Source organism: Balaenoptera acutorostrata, chromosome 3, assembly GCF_949987535.1.
Source record: "Balaenoptera acutorostrata chromosome 3, mBalAcu1.1, whole genome shotgun sequence".
NCBI classification, from domain to species: Eukaryota; Metazoa; Chordata; class Mammalia; order Artiodactyla; family Balaenopteridae; genus Balaenoptera; species Balaenoptera acutorostrata.
The window spans coordinates 154526388-154543883 of NC_080066.1; the positions used below are offsets into that span (position 1 = coordinate 154526388).

Below are 17496 nucleotides of genomic sequence, written 5' to 3' on the forward strand. Positions count from 1 at the left end.
AAGTGATTAAGTTAAAATAAGGCTGTTAGCGTAGGGTCCTAATCCAATCTGACTGGTGTCCTTATAAGAAGAAGAAATTGGGACATGCAGAGAGCCATTAGGGGTATGAAGAAGCAGCAAGGGGGTTGCCACCTGCAAGCCAAGGAGAGAAGCCTCAGAAGAAACCAATACTGCTGGCACCTTGATCTTGGACTTCCAGCCTCCAGAACTGTGAGAAAATAAATGTCTGTTGTTTAAGCCACTCAGTCTGTGGTATTTTGTTATGGCAGCCCTAGTAGACTAATATAAGGGGGAAGTCTCCATTAAAAAAAGGAAGGGGGTTGTCTGGTAGGCAGCCAGTAGCATTCACTACAGTAGTAGTGAGAGGAAAGGAAGGGGTAGGAATAGGTGAACACAGCTTAGAGATAGTGTGTACAAGCTTTGGAGTCAGGCAGAGCTGGATTTTCGGCCTGACTCTATCCTTTACTAGTTGTGTGAATTTAGGCAAGTTTATTAGCCTCTCAAAGCTTCAGTTTTGTCATCTATAAAATGAGGATCGTAGAACACTGTGATAGGCAGAATAATGGCCCCCTGGAATCTGTGAATATGTTATCTTACATAGCAAAAGGGACTCTGCAGGTATGATTAAAGTTAAGGACCTTGAGATGGGATGATTATCCTGGATTATCCATGTGGGTGCACATGGGTTCTTAAAAACAGAGAACCTTTCCCAGCTGTGGTCAGAGAGTGATGTGATGGCAGAAGGAGGATAAGAGAGATTCGCCATTGCTGGCTTTGAAGATGGAGGAAGGGGCCACGAGCTGAGGAATGTGGGGGGCCTCTCGAAGCTAGAAAAAGCAAAGAAATGGACTCTCCCCTAGAGGCTGCAGAAGGGAACAAGCCATGCTGGCACCTTGATTTTAGCCTAGTGAGATCCATGTGGAACGTCTGACCTACAGAACTGTAAGATAATAAATTTGTGTTGTTTTAAGTCACTAAAAATGTGATAATTTGGTATCGAATCAACAGGAAACTAATACGTACACCAACGCCAAAAAGGTTCTGGAGAAGATGAGATGAAATAAGGAATTTAAAGTCTTTAGCATGATGCCTGGTCCATAGTAAGCCTTCAATAAATGTTACCTCAACGACCCCCCCAAATTCTATAGAGTTGAGGAGGGTACATGAGAGAGTATGAGAGCTGTGGCAGAGGTGGAGTTTGGCAAACTTCTGCCATCTGCCACCTGCAAAAGAAAAGGTGTCAGGTGTGCTGGGGCCAGGGAGGAGGGCAAGTTTCAGGGAGTTACTCATTTTTTCAGGTAAATGCAGACACTTCCTGCCCTCCTTGGTGGACACTGCTTCTATTAGGAACATCTCTTCAGTGACTATTGGAAAAATTTCTGGAAAGATTCCAGAATATCTTGGATCAGTTTAAAGAGAAGCTCTGAGCAAGGAAAAGAACTGTGGAGGGACATGAAAGCAAAAAGAAAGACAACGTCCCTGTTCTTATGATATTTATATTCTAGCGGGAGGTGACAGAATATAAATAAATACACACCAAATAAACAAGGTAATGTTGGATTATGATATAGGCCATAAGGGAAATAAAGAATATGATAAGACAGAAAATGGCTAGGGGAGTAGGATTTCTTCAGATAGTATTAGAAAAGCCCTCTTTATGGAAGTGACATTTTAGCCAAGACTTCAAAGATGAGGAGATTCCTTGACCCTCACCTACAAAGCCCTATAGACAGGTATTCCTGGTTGCAGGACAGCATATGCCAAGGCCCTGGGGTGGGAGTGGGGAGGCAGGGAGGGACAGTTTAGTGAGTTGGTACTAGGAGCATGGGGCAGGGACCAGATCCCAGGCTGTGCAGACCATGATGAGGACTTTCAGCTTATTATAACCGCAGGGAATCTAATGAATCAGCAGAGGTACTTTTTTTTGGTGGGAAGGACAAAGGAGGGAGAAGCTTACTGTGTGCAGATCCTTTTCAGCTGGTGATTTGCTCATTCAACTTACAGTTCCACCCTGATGGTCAACTGAGGGAAACTTGTTGACTAGACTGTCTTCCTCGTCTTGGTAATTATTAATATTTTTGGAGTGCTTCATTTTTGTCGGGCTCTATATGAAATGCTTTGCATTCATTATTTCATTTAACCTCCACCCAGGAGATGAGTACGTTCTGTTATTGTCTCGTGTTACAGATGAGGAAGTGAAGCCGTCAGCGCTGGACACAGCTAGGCACATATGGAGCTTCACCCTTGGCTTCTCTCCCGCCTCCATTTTACCTGCTCCAAGTCTGCTCACAAATCCTATCATCCACTATCATCAGTGCCTGCTTCAATCAGCAAGTGTGATGGCCTTTACTGAGAACTGTTCCTCCCCAATTTTCCTTTTGGCCCTCTTTTTCTTTTCTTTTCTTTTTTTTTAAATTAATTAATTTTATTTTTGGCTGCATTGGGTCTTTGTTGCTGCGCGCGGGCTTTCTCTAGTTGCGGTGAGCGGGGGGCTACTCTTCATTGCGGTGTGCGGGCTTCTCATTGCAGTGGCTTCTCTTGTTGCAGAGCATGGGCTCTAAGCACGAGGGTCTCAGTAGTTGTGGCTCGCGGGCTCTAGAGCGCAGGCTCAGTAGTTGTGGCACACAGGCTTAGTTGCTCCGTGGCATGTGGGATCTTCCCGAACCAGGGCTCAAACCTGTGCCCCCTGCATTGGCAGGCGGGTTCTTAACCACTGTGCCACCAGGGAAGCCCCTCTTTTTCTTAAATGTCACCCTTCTCTGGCTTCTGTACACTGGTTCTCTTCCAATGCTCTCTGTCCTTTGAGCTGGCCACCTTGTTCTCCACAGGCTTCTTCTCTTGCACCCTTTTTCCTCGAATGGCCCTGCCCACAGATCCCACCATCACTAGCTTTCATTTACATTTTCTCTTAAGATTGAGACAAGCACTTCTAATTTCCTGTTCCAGCATAGTAAACAAATATTCGTTTTTTCAACTGACAATAGTTTCTGAGCACCTAGCATGTGCAAAGCACCGTGCTTGGAATTGGTGAGAATACAATGGCTAGGACGGGGTCTCTGGGGCAATGGAGTGTAGGCTTCATTTTTGTTCACATAGCTATGTCTCCAGAGCTTAGTGTAGGGCCATGCATGTTGTAGGTACTCAGTAGATATTTGTTAGATGAGTAGTTTAGCTGGGGAGGCAGACTTGCACATAATTGGCTCAGATTCAAGGTTGAATGAAGAAGATGATGTAATAAAGATTCCAGCAAGTGCTGAGAGAGCCCAACAGAGTAGACAAGCAAGGGGAAGTCTTCATGGAGGTGACATTGGCATTGAGCCTTTATTTTTGTAATTAATTTTTTAAACGTCTTTATTGGAGTATAATTGCTTTACAATGGTGTGTTAGTTTCTGCTGTGTAACAAAGTGAATCAGCTATACATGTACATATATCCCCATATCTCCTCCCGGCATTGAGCCTTTAAATCCCCTCAAGTCCCAGGGGTGTTCAAGAAAGAGCAAGTGGTCTGGTGTGCCAAGCATGATATAGGAAGTAGTGGAAGACCGATGAAGTGAAATGGTGTTTCAGGAATCTCACTCCCTGCCAGTGTAGAGAATGACTTTTGGGGGAGAGACTAGAAGTGGCAAGACAGTAAGGAGGCTGCTGTACCATCCAGAAGAGTGGTTGCCTACCCAGATGTGGCCAGTGGCAGACAGAAAGCAAAGGAGGGAGGGTGGATGCAAGAATACTATCGAAGTAGAATCCTCAAAGCTTGGCATTTAATTAGATGAAGAGGTATTAAGGAAAAAGCAGGGACTAATGGCTAATTCACCTGGGTACCTGCATGATGGTGCTGACATTTCCCAAACTGGGAATAGTGGAGGAGGGGCAAATATGATAGGGACTATGGAAGAAACTAAGATTTCTTTTGACATCTTAAATTAGAGATGCTGGTCGAGAAAATAAGTGGAAATATATAGCATAAATCTGAAAACAAAAGCTGGATTTCAAGAAATTTGGGAGCTTTCAGTGCTGATGGAGGCAACCAACACCATGGGAGTGGATATGATTTGTGGGAGAGAACTTCACTTAAGCAGAAAAGAGGGCTGATGGCTGTGGACACCTCTTGAACATTTCCATCTTTTTGTCCTGTGGGAGTCGCAAATTCAGCATGTCCAAAGTGCACCTTTTTCTCTCCTTGTCTTCTCTCGCTGTGCAAATGGTACCAACCACTCTGTTAGTTACTCTGGCTCAAAACCTCAGTCTTCTTTGCCTCCTCCCTTAATTCTTTACACAATGTTTCACCTACAGAAAATTCTGAAAATCCACAAAAGCAACAGGTAGTAGAGACAGTCACTTATAATGGAACTATTTTGGATGATAGGTAGTGTATCATTCAGGTCATATTCCTGCGCAAGTATAGATTTAGTTTCCTTTATGTATGAATAGAGTCATAAGCTACATTTTTAGAGTAACCTTTTTATTAAGGTACAACCATCATGCAGAAATGTACACAAGAGATTGATGGCTTTTCATGTCATTAAATATTCTTCCACAGTCAATTTCAAAAGGCTGCAAGGTATTCCATCCCATAGACGTAATTTAGATAACTAACCCCTGTTGTACGACGTCTGGCGTTTTTCTAGTCTTCTCACTCCTTCCTCCACGATGATACAAAGATGAATTTACCTGTATTTAACATTTCTGTGCCCATTTCCAATGTTTTCTTTAGATAAAATTCGTAGAGGCAGAATTTCTGGGTCAAAAGGTATGTGCATATTTAAAAATAAACTTTTTATTTCAGAATAGCTTTAGGTTTCCAGAAAAATCCGAAGGTACTACAGATAGTCCCCACATACCCCATATTCAGTTTCTTCCGTTATTAACATCTCACATTAGTAGAGCACATTTGTCACAATTAATGAACCAGTGTACAGACATTATTATCAACATTAACTGAAGTACATAATTTATCTAGATTTCTTTCGTTTTTACCTAACGTCCTTTCTCTATTCCAGTATCTCATCAGGATACCATATTACATTTAGTTGTCATGTCTCCATAGGTTCCTCTTGGCTGTGACAGTTTCTCAGACTTTCCTTGTCTTTGAAAATCTTGACAATTTTGAGGAATACTGGTCAGACATTTTGTAGAATGTCCCTCACTTGGGGGTTGTCCACTTTTTTCCTTTTGATTAGACTGGGGTTATGAGTTTTAGAAGGAAAGTACCATAGAGATAAAATGCCATTCTCATCATATCATATCTAGTCCGCATACTATCAACATGATTAATCACTGTTGATGTTAACCTTTATCACCCGGCTGAGGTAGTGCTAGTTTCTCCACTGGAAAGGTTACTCCACTGTAGTTGTTTCTCCACTGTAAAAGTTACTCACTTCCCCCCACTTTCCATATTGTACTCTTTGGAAGGAAGTCACTGCACAGTCCACATTTAGAATCAGGAGTTATGCCTCAGGGTGGAGTATCTATAAAAATTGTTTGGAATTCTGCACCAGAGACTTAGCTCTTCTTTCCCATTTATAAATTTATTTGTATCAGTAATTGATTTATACTAGTGTGACTATGGATATTACTTTTACACTTCAAGTTATAATCCAATACCACTTTGTTTTGTTACTCAAGCATGTGTATCTTTAATAGTCTGAGCAACTCATTCGTGCTACCCCCGCAAAGGCTGTACAATTCGCATGGTTAAGAATGAGGATCCATTTCCCTAACTTCACACACCCTGTATAAAGTAGGTCAGCGATCAAGGGCAAGGCCGACGCCCCTCCCTAGCGCCCAATTTCCTGACGCCTCCGAGGCAGACGAGGCCTGCATGGGTAGGCCCTTCACCAAGATGGACACCTCAGCCCCATAGGCACCCCCGGTCCAGTCAGCCTCTAAATGCCGCCCCTCCTTGCCCCGTTGCTTTTCTTCCGGGTTCTCGCGGCCCCGCCCCCAGGGGCGGAAGTGGGCGGGGCCGCGGCAGGAAGCGCTGGGCCGGGGCGGGCCCTCTCGCGCAGCCTGTCCCTCCCATTCCACCACCGCCCCACCGCACCGGCTCGGACCGGAAATGAGGTCAGAGAGGGAAGCCCCGGTGGCGAGCCTCGGCCGCAAAAGCCGCGGCTGTCGGAGGTGGCTACGGCAGCGGGTGAGGGGGACCGGGAGTGAGGGGGTCGGGGCCCAGGGGGCGCGCGCCAGCGGGGATCAGCGTTCCGGGCCGCGGCAGAGCGGCCAGGGGCGCCATGGGGCCCCAGAGGCTGGCGGGAGGGGAGAGGGTGGCGGGGCCTTGTTTTTCAGGGCCCATCTCCCCGATCCGGGGGATGAGAGTCGGGCCATCTCCCGGGCGACAGTCACCTTCTCTCTTCTCTACTGTTTGGCTCTTTTGAGCTGGCGACAGCGTGAGGGCTTGGTGTCCCGAGCCGTGGTCGCCCTAGTCCTCGGGGGCGGGCCCGGGCGTGGGAGAGTCCTTCGAAACACGCTTTTTCTCACGGATGTGGCCATGTTGCGACCCTTGAGCACGGAGGGAGTTTAGTCGCCAGGACTTGCATTTTGGCAGTTTCTGCCCTGGAAGGGCTGACCCCCTGCCCCTGGTCACCCAAATTGAGAGGTTGCCTCGTGCCTCCCCCAGCCCCCTCCCCCAACCCGGTCGCCCCCCCTCCCCGCCTGACCGTACGCCTGCCCGCTTCTCTTTTTACTTCTGCTAGTTTCTCGATCCTTCCGTTGCGTGACTCGGACAGCCTTTGTCTCCCCGAGTGCTTGCCTGGCCCCGGGACCCTCTCGGACTCTGCATCCAGGGAGGGTGGGAGTTCCAGGGTTCTCCTGTCACCTCCTGTTCGAACTGCAGCCTTTGAGCCTGGCATTCGACTGCACAGTCAACTGCAAGTTGTTTGGTAACTTCGTTTCACGTTAAAGTTTGTACAGTTCTGCTTGAGTTTTTAAAGCAGTAGTTCTTTATTAGGGAAATAGGTAAGTGCGTCCCCACTTACGTATTTTGGTTTTAGAGACAGTTGTCTCCCAAACCCCAGCCATGGTGTTTTAAACTACTTATTGCTTAAATGAGTGTGGCTTTTGACACTCTGAGAAGTTTTGTTTGGTTGGTAGTTTGGGACTAGGTGTCCCCGTTGCTCCTCCTGCCTTTAAATTGGTTGGCATAAGGATAGCATGAAAATAGATTTTAGAAAGTCCTTTGCAAAATGTAAACTGTATGACTGGAACTATGGTCTGAGAGTGGCGCCACAGAGTTTTAAGCTCCAATTATGGTCTTGAAATACGTTGGACTTAACAAGGGCTAGGGAAAAGGTGCTAATTTAAAATGTATTTAATTAGATGTTGTACGAAGTATATTAAACGTTTCCCTTTAAAAAGGCATTTTGAAAATCGCTCCTCCTGCTCTCAGCCTCTGGAAGGTTTGCCTATGAAGTGATGTATGATGGTTTGACAAGAATGAGTTGAAAAACAGGAAACTTTGGGAAGCTGTTAGCTAGAAATCTTAGAGACCCCTCTTATCCTTGTCATTTCAACCTCAGTTATAACGTGTTTTTGTGTGACTGTCTGGCACTAAAGCACAAAACTTGGATAATCACTTAATTTATTTTCTGAAGGATGGCAAGAAGACTTAAATGTTGCTAATTATTCACAAATATATGACATACTCTTTAAGGCTCTTTTCCTGGTAGCTTCTGGGTGGTAGTTGGGACCAGAATGGGTGCAAACTTGGTCTTTTTTTTCCATGCGGAGTACAAACCTGGGTCACTACAGATTCTTGGAACACTAAAACTGCAAGCAGCCTTCCTTAAAGTGTGTCACTAAGTTGTCTTTCTCTTCCTGCCACAAACATTCTTATTAGTGACCCCAGACCATAGAACGGTCTTTTCATCCATGGTTTTGAAGTTGAGTGTTTTTCTCCTCCTGTTTGGACAGATGAGACATTCTCTAATCTTTTCAGATCTGATCATCAGGTAATTTAGTTTAGCAAGTTTAATTGGGGGAAAAGGGGAATGACTGATTTATTCCCCTGAGTTTGCTTGATTTTACTAATAACCCAGTTGTCATCTGGTGAGTAGTTTGAGTTTTTGTGCTTTAAGAACATGCTGACTTCAGGCATTTAACAAGGGCCAGATACCTATTTTTAATGGCTTAAGGGAGTATGGATGGTAGGAGTAGAGTCTAAGGGTAGCCAGGTGAAAGGTGACTTTATTTTCTGTAGATAGGGTGGACTCTGCAGTGCCATGATCTGTTTTAAAAATTATTCGAAAAGAACAGATCCTATTCAGTCTTTCTTCTTCCTTTTTCTTTTTTTTGAACCTCCTTTTGGCAGATGTGGCCTCATGGATGAGCTGGTACATGACTTAGCCTCAGCCTTGGAGCAGACATCTGAGCAGAATAAGCTTGGTGAGCTGTGGGAGGAGATGGCGCTGAGCCCTCGGCAGCAGAGGCGGCAGCTTCGCAAACGGAGAGGCCGGAAGCGCCGTTCAGACTTCACTCACCTGGCAGAGCATACCTGCTGCTACAGTGAGGCCTCTGAGTCAAGTCTGGATGAGGCCATCAAGGACTGTCGAGAAATGGCCCCAGTCACCAATTTTAGTGACTCTGATGACACTATGGTAGCCAAACGGCACCCAGCTCTTAACGCCATTGTTAAGAGTAAGCAACATTCTTGGCATGAATCTGACTCCTTTACTGAAAATGCGCCTTGTCGACCGCTCAGGCGCCGGCGGAAGGTGAAGCGCGTAACATCAGAGGTGGCTGCCAGCCTTCAGCAGAAGCTCAAGGTGTCAGATTGGAGCTATGAGAGAGGCTGCAGGTTCAAGTCTGCGAAGAAGCAGCGTCTGTCCCGCTGGAAGGAGAATACTCCCTGGACCTCATCAGGTCACGGGTTGTGTGAAGCAGCAGAAAATAGGACCTTCCTAAGCAAAACGGGAAGGAAAGAAAGGATGGAGTGTGAAGCAGATGAACAAAAACAGGGCTCTGATGAGAATATGTCAGAATGGTGAGATCTCCCTTACTAAGTCATAGATTTTCCTGGTTAACTTAACCTAAAGCACAAATCCACAGTCTTGATGAGTTCAACTTTCTTTCAAACCAGCCTCTGTAATACTGACTTTGTAGCTGTGCTTTAACCAGTCAGGTTGTGTTTAGCTTCTTAAAGTATCCTCATGATCCTGTTTCCCTACATCAAGAAGGCTATATCTTATAGAAACACATTTGTTTCTAAAAATCATTTAAAACGTGTCCCTCTTATTTTAAAAAACATTTTGCTGCTCTTTGTGCCACGTAGTTCATACACAGATACTGTTCTTTAGAACCAGGGCCTCAGTAGAGGCTGGTGTGTATATGTATGTGTGAGAGGGAGAAAACACGGGTGCCAGGCACATGGAGTTTGTAAATGTTCTTGGTAAGCTGCCTTTACCCATTAAGAGTCATGGCTTTAGATATTTCTGGACTATAATTCTCTTCTCTGCTACTTACAGTTTGACTGTATTGAGTTTAACATTCAAGTTGTCTGAACACATGGTAGGCTTTGAAAATAACAGGGCTAAATCCCATCAGTCTTACACCAAATGTCATCGAGACAGAAAAATCTGTCTCTAATGGGTGCATGTTTAAAACGTCAGTATAGTTTTTGGTGACTTTTAATTTTTTACATCTCAAATAGATAGTCCTAGGGACACTGATACTCCCCAGCCTGATACTTTAATATTATTATTAATATTAATGTGTGATATCTGTTTCTCAGTGTGGATGCTGTTGGTGTTTTGGATGGGGCAGTTCTTTGTGGTGAGGGATGTCCCATGCCTTGTAGGGTAGTTGCCACCCCTACGTTGTTCCCATCACCCTTCACAGTATCAAAACAAATGCCTCCATGGGTGCTCCCTAAGTGGGTTGAGTAGTCCCAATCGAGGACCAGTGTATTCTATTATTGTTAATATTAGTTAGCATTTATTAAGCGCTAACTGTGTGCCGGGCACTGTACTATTGTGCAGAACATATATTCTTCTTTAATGTTCATAACTCCCCTGTCTGGTAGGTACCACTATTTGTATTTTATAGACGAGGAAATAGAGGTTATGAGTGTGGAGATAATTTGCCCAGGGTCACCTAGTAGCAAAACTGGGAATCAAACCTGATTCCAAAGCTCATAGTTAACCACCATGTTTTGCTATGCTTTGAGCTTGCCTTTGCCATGGCACGTTTTCTGTCTCATCTGAACTTTTACAACTGTAGAACAGATGACCTTTCTTAGGACTTGGCTTCTTCTGACGTTTGTGTGAAAAACAAAGGCATAAATCTTAGGAACTTGGAGGTGAGGTTTTGTCAGTAACAGGAAAAGCTGTTCAGGTCTGTATGCCTGTACCTTTCATGGGTGGTTTTAATCCAGTTTTAAAAATTTTTCTTAACTAACTTTATATTTGTCAGGCTGTGCAACTAGGTAGGCTTATAATTTGGCTTTCCTGATTTTCCTCTAATGTATATTCTAAGGCCTATTTACCCAATTTATATGTATAATTTTGGATTATAAAGCTTTTTTCCTTATCATGCTATTTTTAATCAAACAAGAAATGCCTAGTTAACTTGTATCCTTCACAATGTTGAAACCCTCAATTGAGGTGTTCAAGTTTGTTTCAATGTCAAGCTTACATACTGAATAGTAATCATCGTACTGTTAAGAATGTTTTGGGATGATATTTTTGGACGTATGTATTTCTTCCCCAGAATTTCTTGCTAAACTATGACTTAATTGTGTGTGTGAGCGACTGTTAACTCTGTCTTCTCTAAGATTACAGCCCAAGTGTGGTTCCAAATGCAGAGCCTGTAACCTTGCAGTGAGGCACTTCAGTCTTTCTAGGTCCTTCTTACCCCAGATACATCTGTTGCACATTATCGTCAGGTTGTGATAATATACATCTAGAGCTTGGATAAATTGAGGTAGGCAGCAATTTACTCTTTCAGAAATCTGCTTGGATGTGCCAGTTGGTTCGCATACAGATCAAAGTGTAGAACTTTTTATCAGAGGTATTGAGGGTTGTCAGAGTATATGAGCCAACTTGTGAAATTATTAAGGTGAAGTTGATCATTAAGCTTGACTTTAGCCCAGTCAATAGACAGAGTTCTTTTAAAAAGCATATGTTAGGTGTTTTAGGTTTGAAAATCTGTATCTCAGAGAGCTTTATTTCTACTTTCCTTAAATTTATTCTGCTAACTAAACATAGAGTAATTTTAAGCTTAACTGATAATTCTTTTTGCTTTTCTGTTTCTGTTCTTCCTTCCATTCTATACCAATCAATCCCTCAGACGTTCTGAGGAACTGAAAGTGGTTATGATGTAATAGTTTTTTAAAGCCTTCAAAAAGCTCAGTTATTATTTTAATATTTTTCTTTGCATGTATGTTCCATTCTAAAATGGATCAGCTCTTTTAAAGGATTACTTTCTACTGATCTTTTTTCAAATTGTCTATATAGCAGCTATTAATTAGGTGAGTTATAGCCTAATTTTGCTTTATTCTTCACTAATACATCATTCATTTGTTCCCCTTGAATATAATTTAGCTTCTTTTCTTTCATAAGTGAATTGGTTGGGTGATGGCCTGAAGTTACAGTTAGGAGCCTTCCTAAGGTGATGTATTAGAAGCCGATCTCACAGGAAAGAAAATATTCCCTTCTGTTGGAAGCCAAGTGACAGAGATAGAGTGCTAAACCTTCCCCCTCCTTCTCTAGCCCAAGCTGACCTTCTGCGCCCCTTGGTGCCTCTTGTTTTCTTATTTTTATAGAAAATCAATATCCTTTCTGACACAAACAATAGCTCAGAAGCAAGAATAAATGGTAGAAAGCTGAGATCTCTGTCCATCTCCTCTCACTTTAACTCCCCCAAACTCTTTAATTATGAGGGTGCTTTGCTCCAGGTGTTTGCGACAGTAAGATTGCTAAATGAGGACCATTTTAACCAAAGATTGGGTGATCAATAACACTTTATAGCAGTAGCTTGTTGGATCAGTAGCATTCATTATTTCATGGTTAAGGTAAGTAGCCTCCTTTGCAAGTGGAGGTCATTAATCAGGGGTTACTGGAGCTGTGGAAAAGACTCTGTGGTAGGTTGAGGATGTTCTGTTTTCTATTCTGTAAATAGGGATGCTGACCAAGAGGATATTTACCATTGTTGAAGATTGTACCGTTGCATTTGAGAGTATTGAGTCGCTAGCATAGAGTGCTTCTATAGATTTATTCAAAGCTCTGCTACTGTATCCTTAGGAACAACTGAAAAAAAAACAACTTGAGAGATAGATTTGATACTATTGTATTTGAAGATCTGTCTCTTGAAAGAAATGTTAGGATTATTCTGTGACTCCAGAGGAAGGAACTAGGACTCATAGGTAGAAAGTACAGAGTGTGAAGTGTTGCCTCAGTATAAAATACAACATTCTGAAAATTAGGACTCTATAAAAATGAAGTGAGTTGTTTTACCAGGTGATGAGTTCTACGTCACTGGAGGGATTCAAGCCTGGGCTTGGTGACCACTTACTGAGTTGTTGTAGAGTTGGAGAGGTTGAACTGAATGACCTCTCAGGTCCCTTGCAACACTGAGATTCTGTAATTCTTTTCAGTCACAACCTCCTTCCCATCATTGTAATTTCATATTTTAAAAAGCGCCTGATAAGCAGCCTCAACTGCTCCTAAAATATTTATGAAGACATAAAACATTGCAAACTCACATCACCAGAGATCAGGACTTACTGCTGGCTTACTGCCAAGATTTTCTCAAACTCCAAGGCTGATAGAACTGCGCTGGAGAATGCAGTTGGAAGCCCACAGCAGTGCTGAACCTGCCCTGAAGGTCGGTAGTGAGGCCCTGCATTCTTTCTCTATAGTCTGCCCTTGGTTCAGAAAGGCAGGGTCCGGTTCAGTCAGAAAGTTGGGCAGCTACAGTTTGAGCCAGTGTTGTTCCACCCTTTACTTGCAATCAGTATCTTTCAGTTTCTCTTTGGAGGCTGTAACTCCCAGAATATACTTGGATAGGGAATCGTAGTGTTATCTGTGTGTGTATTTGTTCTGAGGGATAGGAGGCAGTCATAGCATATTGAGTTCTGGGAAATACAGTCTCCAAGAGCAGTTTACTGTTGGCATGGACAGAGAAGGAAAAAACACTCTTAGTAGTAGTGCATTCTGGAAACTGGAGTGTTTTATATACCTTCATTTATTGTAGACTCCTGGAATGGGCCCAGAATCAGGCAGTGAGGGTCAGAAGAAGATCCTGTCTCAGTCCCACATAGCTACATGAGATAAAAGCCTACCAGTGACACTGGGGATTAGGCTAGGGCCTCTGCACATCCTCTTGGCCAGTTGTAGATGTGACAAGAGCATGTTACCTGTATCCAAGAAGTAGAGGATGGAACCAGGGGTAATTTACATACCCTTTCTGTTGGCAAATAACCAAATTCTAGGTAAACCGGTTCTCAACAAGAGGCTTTTGGACAAGTTATGCAGAATAAGGGAAAGGGAACATCATCCTGAATGTTCAGTGGAAGAACACATCTTTGAAAATGACTGCCAGTGGAAACCAGAAGAACATTTTAGAAAATCTTCATTAGGATGCAAGGAGATATAATCACTTTGAAACAGGAGCAGTAAGTCATAAGGACAGAAAGATAGCTATTTGAAAGCCCAGTAGTATGGGAGGAAAAAGTGCAGGGAAATTTGAAATGTAATTGTAATGTTAAAATGAAGGACAATTCTTTCTGCAGAAAATTGAGTTGATGATGTGGAAAACTTTTGAAGCCCTCCCAAAATGCACAGAGAGGAGATAAAAATGAGAGAGAAGGTGATAGATCTGGAGGACAGGGATAGAGGCCCAGTCTGCAAGTACGTAAATACTCCCAAGGAAGAAACCAAAGCATAGGGATAGAAGAGTGATTTTAAAAATATAACTGAGGGGAAAACATGTTCCTGTGTTGAAAAAATTAAGCATACAGATTAAAAGGGAAAACTAATGAAAAGAGACCTCTACCTAGACATATCCTGGCAATATTTTTGCATTCTGCATTGGTGGTGGGAGGGGAGCAGTTATAGAGAAAAATCTTTAAAGGGATGAAAATAAGGTTGACGTTGATCCCTACGGTACTAAATGTGAGGGGCTATCGACTTGCCTGTAGAATTTTGAGGGCAAAAGTCTCCCACCTTCCCACCGTGAATTTTATATATAGCTAAGATAGATTTCATATGGAAAGGCACTAGAAAGACATTTTCAGATATTCAAGTCTCAAAATATATGCTCTTTAAAAATTTACTCTGAAAAGATATTTCATCTAACTGAGGATGAAACTGTTAGTTCTAAGAAAAGGTAAGTCTTAAAAGGATGGGTGGACTTCTCTAAGGCACAGCCCACGGCTCAGTAGCAGAGTCCTGACAAAAATCATTATCTCTGCAAAGTATACCTGATTGCAGTGGCCACGCTAATGAACCTGTGAAACTAGAGAGGTTGCTGCCTTCTTCTGCGGTGCCATCTGAATGAAACTGAAAAACAAACTCCTTCGTTATACATTCTCATAACTTACTATGAGAGTAATTTTGCGGTTGGTGTGAGATATTTCTCTGAAAAACCTGTCCCTCAGTCCTGTTTACTTTCAGAATCAGAAGTCTGATTACATATAGTTACAAGTGTAGCACCTCAATCCAGAAAAAAGAAGGAAAAAGAATTGAGTGGAAATGTTTTGGGTGATCGGTCTAGGAGTGACCTTTCCATTTTTTGTAAATTCTAGGACAATTAAAAATTTTTGTTAAGTGTATTATTATTTAATAAAAAAATTAAAATGAAAACCCCTTAGTTTTTAGCATGATGAAGTAAGACATTAACTCTATCCTGCTTGTTTCTTTTAAAATTAGATGTAAAAGACACCTCTTATTTAATAATCTTAAAGGGGTGAGAAACCCAGGTGGTAAAGTTACTGGTACCAACTTTTGAATATAGATGATAAACTTAATTCTGTACCTCCTTACTGTAATTGTGACAAGTATAAACTACTTTGATTCAGTTCTAAGTTTACAGTCTTCTGTGGTTAGGAATATGAAGGAATTAGCAAGCTCTCGGGTCAGAGGACAAGCTATGTTTTCCCCCTCTCAGCTGTGGGAATTCAGAGATTTAACTTATAGAAGTTAGAAACTTCTCGTTAGGGCTAGAAAGGAGGGAATTATTTTCAAAAAAGAATTCATAAAGATGCTATATTATCTGTTGCTGCAGAAAAAGTTGCCCTAAAACTTAGTAGCTTTATAAAACATTTATAGCCTTACAGTCTGAAGTCAGGAATTTGGGAATGGTTTATCTATGTGATTCTGGTTCAGAGTCTCTCATACTTTTGCAATCAAACTGTTGGTCGGGGCTGCAGTTGTCTCAAGGCTTGGGTGGGGCTGAGGAGTCCACTTCCAAGCTCACTCACAGGGCTGTTGGCAGATCTCATTTTCTTATTGGCTGCAGGCTCGAGAGAGTCTCAGTTCCTTTCCACGTGGGCCCCTCTACAGGGCTGTTAGCATTCTTAAGATATGGTAGTTAGCTTCCCCTAGAGCAAATTGTCTGAGAGAGAGAGGGAGAGAGGACCTAGTCTCAGAAGTGACATACTGTTAGTTACATCTGCCTGTGCTACTGGTTACACAGCCCAACCAGGGTGTGAAATACCAGGAGGCTGGCATCACTGGGAGTCATCTGGGAGTCTGGTTACCACAGGTGGCCACTGGTCTTCTGAAAATTTTTCCTAACTTAGTGTGAAGCTAAATTCAGGAATAGTATTCTCAAACTAATTATTTCCTCAGAACGTACTGAGAGAATGTTTTTACTGTGATTTCAAAGGAAGGGCATTCAGGAACTATAAAGGCAAGCAAGGTATAGATCCCTGAGAATGTATTTTGTTGTATTTTAAGTAAGTATACGGAAGATGAATGTTTATTTTTTAAATTTAAGATATGGCATTAAGGGAGAGAGCTTCTTTCTGAAGTGAGTTTGTAATTCGTTTTCTTGATGTTCAGCACATAGGATGCATTTTTAGCTGATGAGCTCTTGAAGGCTGGCCCTATCCAGCAGAAGTACACAGGCTCCTCTCCTCCTCTGAAGGGGTTTCCCTTAACCATGATGTCCCACCCCCTTCATCCCTCCACTTTGTTCATCACTCTAGATGAGGGTTCTCACCTTTTGGGCCAGATAATTCTCTGTTGTGAGGGCTATTCTGCGCATTGTAGGATGTTTAGCAGCAACCCTGTCCTCGACTCGCAAGATGCCAATAGAATACCAGTTTCCTCTTCCCCTCTCCAAGTCCTGACAAACAAAAATTTTTCCAGATATTGCCAAATGACCCCGAGGGCTGGGGTGGGGCAGGAAGGTAGGAGAAGGGGGACAAAATTGCCTCCAGTTGAGAACCACTGCTCTAGATGTTTCTGGTACTGAGATTGGGTTTTTACCTCATTGACTCTGCTTTTACCAACAAGCATGAGTTTCAAATTAGAGAACTCAGTAAGACCAAAACATTGATCTCTTCTATAGAATAAAAATACTGTGATTTAAAAATGGAGAGTTTTTGCTAATTTGAAAACAGTACCCTTTAATTGCTCTGAAAAGGGCAGGCAATTCGTTTTCAGAACTTGTAAAGAAGAGCAGTTCAGACGAAAACAGTTAAAAATTTATATCAAAGTTTACAATGTTTAGCTAACTCTTTGCCCTGGAATTAATTATTTAAATGGACAAGAGGTATCAATTATGTTTTATTAGGCTTGATTCCTAAGATAATCTACCTCTCTGAAAATGAATGCGATACCCAGTCATCTGGTCTACCCAGAGTGCCCTGAATTACAAAGATGCTCAGGTGAGGTTAGATGGATGCATGTGTGACAAAACAAGAAAAAAGCAAAATGTTAATTGCAGTATCTAGGTGATGGAGTGTGAGTGGTAACTTTCAACTTTTTCGTGTGCTTGAAAGTCTTCATAGACTTCATAGTCTTCATTTCAACAAAATGTTGGGAGAGGAGAGCTGCTGGAACTGCTGGTTAGGTTGACTTTCTTTACATTTACGTTATTTCAGTTGGATGTGGTTCAGTTGCTTCTAACAATATTATAATAATTAGATAATACAATTAATTGGTAGTCCAAAATCTAGGCTTTAATTTTGTTTGTCTTATTTTAAATGGTGGCTATGCTTCTGAATTGTGGAAACATTTTTTTAGTGAAAACCATTATAGAGAAGTGCGATGTATTATTACTATTTTTACTCACATATGAATATTTTTGAGACGTTTTCTGGCTTCTAAAATGGGGTGACTTTCTCAGTATTATAAGGTTAAATTCTAGGCTTGCCCCACCCCTTATTTGGAGAATTTTCTTCATTGGAAAGCATTCTTTCTATGTTTTCACACTCTTCTCCCATAGTCTAAGTTTTTTATAAAATGAATGCATTTAAATTGTGGTTGACATGCTTCTTTGTTAGTTTTAGTGCTGGTTATAGCAGGGTCTGGTATAAACTTAATAAATGCTTACTAAGT

At 42.2% G+C, this 17496-nt stretch overlaps 1 protein-coding gene across 1 annotated transcript in view; it reads left to right on the forward strand.

Moving 5' to 3' along the window:
• The first annotated feature begins 6707 nt into the window (after positions 1 to 6707).
• The window catches only part of GPATCH2L (G-patch domain containing 2 like), a 75638-nt gene continuing 64849 nt past the window's right edge, over positions 6708 to 17496 (forward strand). The window contains 2 exon segments of the mRNA XM_057542131.1: positions 6708 to 6952; positions 8304 to 8975. Of these exon segments, the coding sequence (XP_057398114.1) occupies positions 8314 to 8975 (662 nt within the window). The 5' untranslated portion in view covers positions 6708 to 6952; positions 8304 to 8313.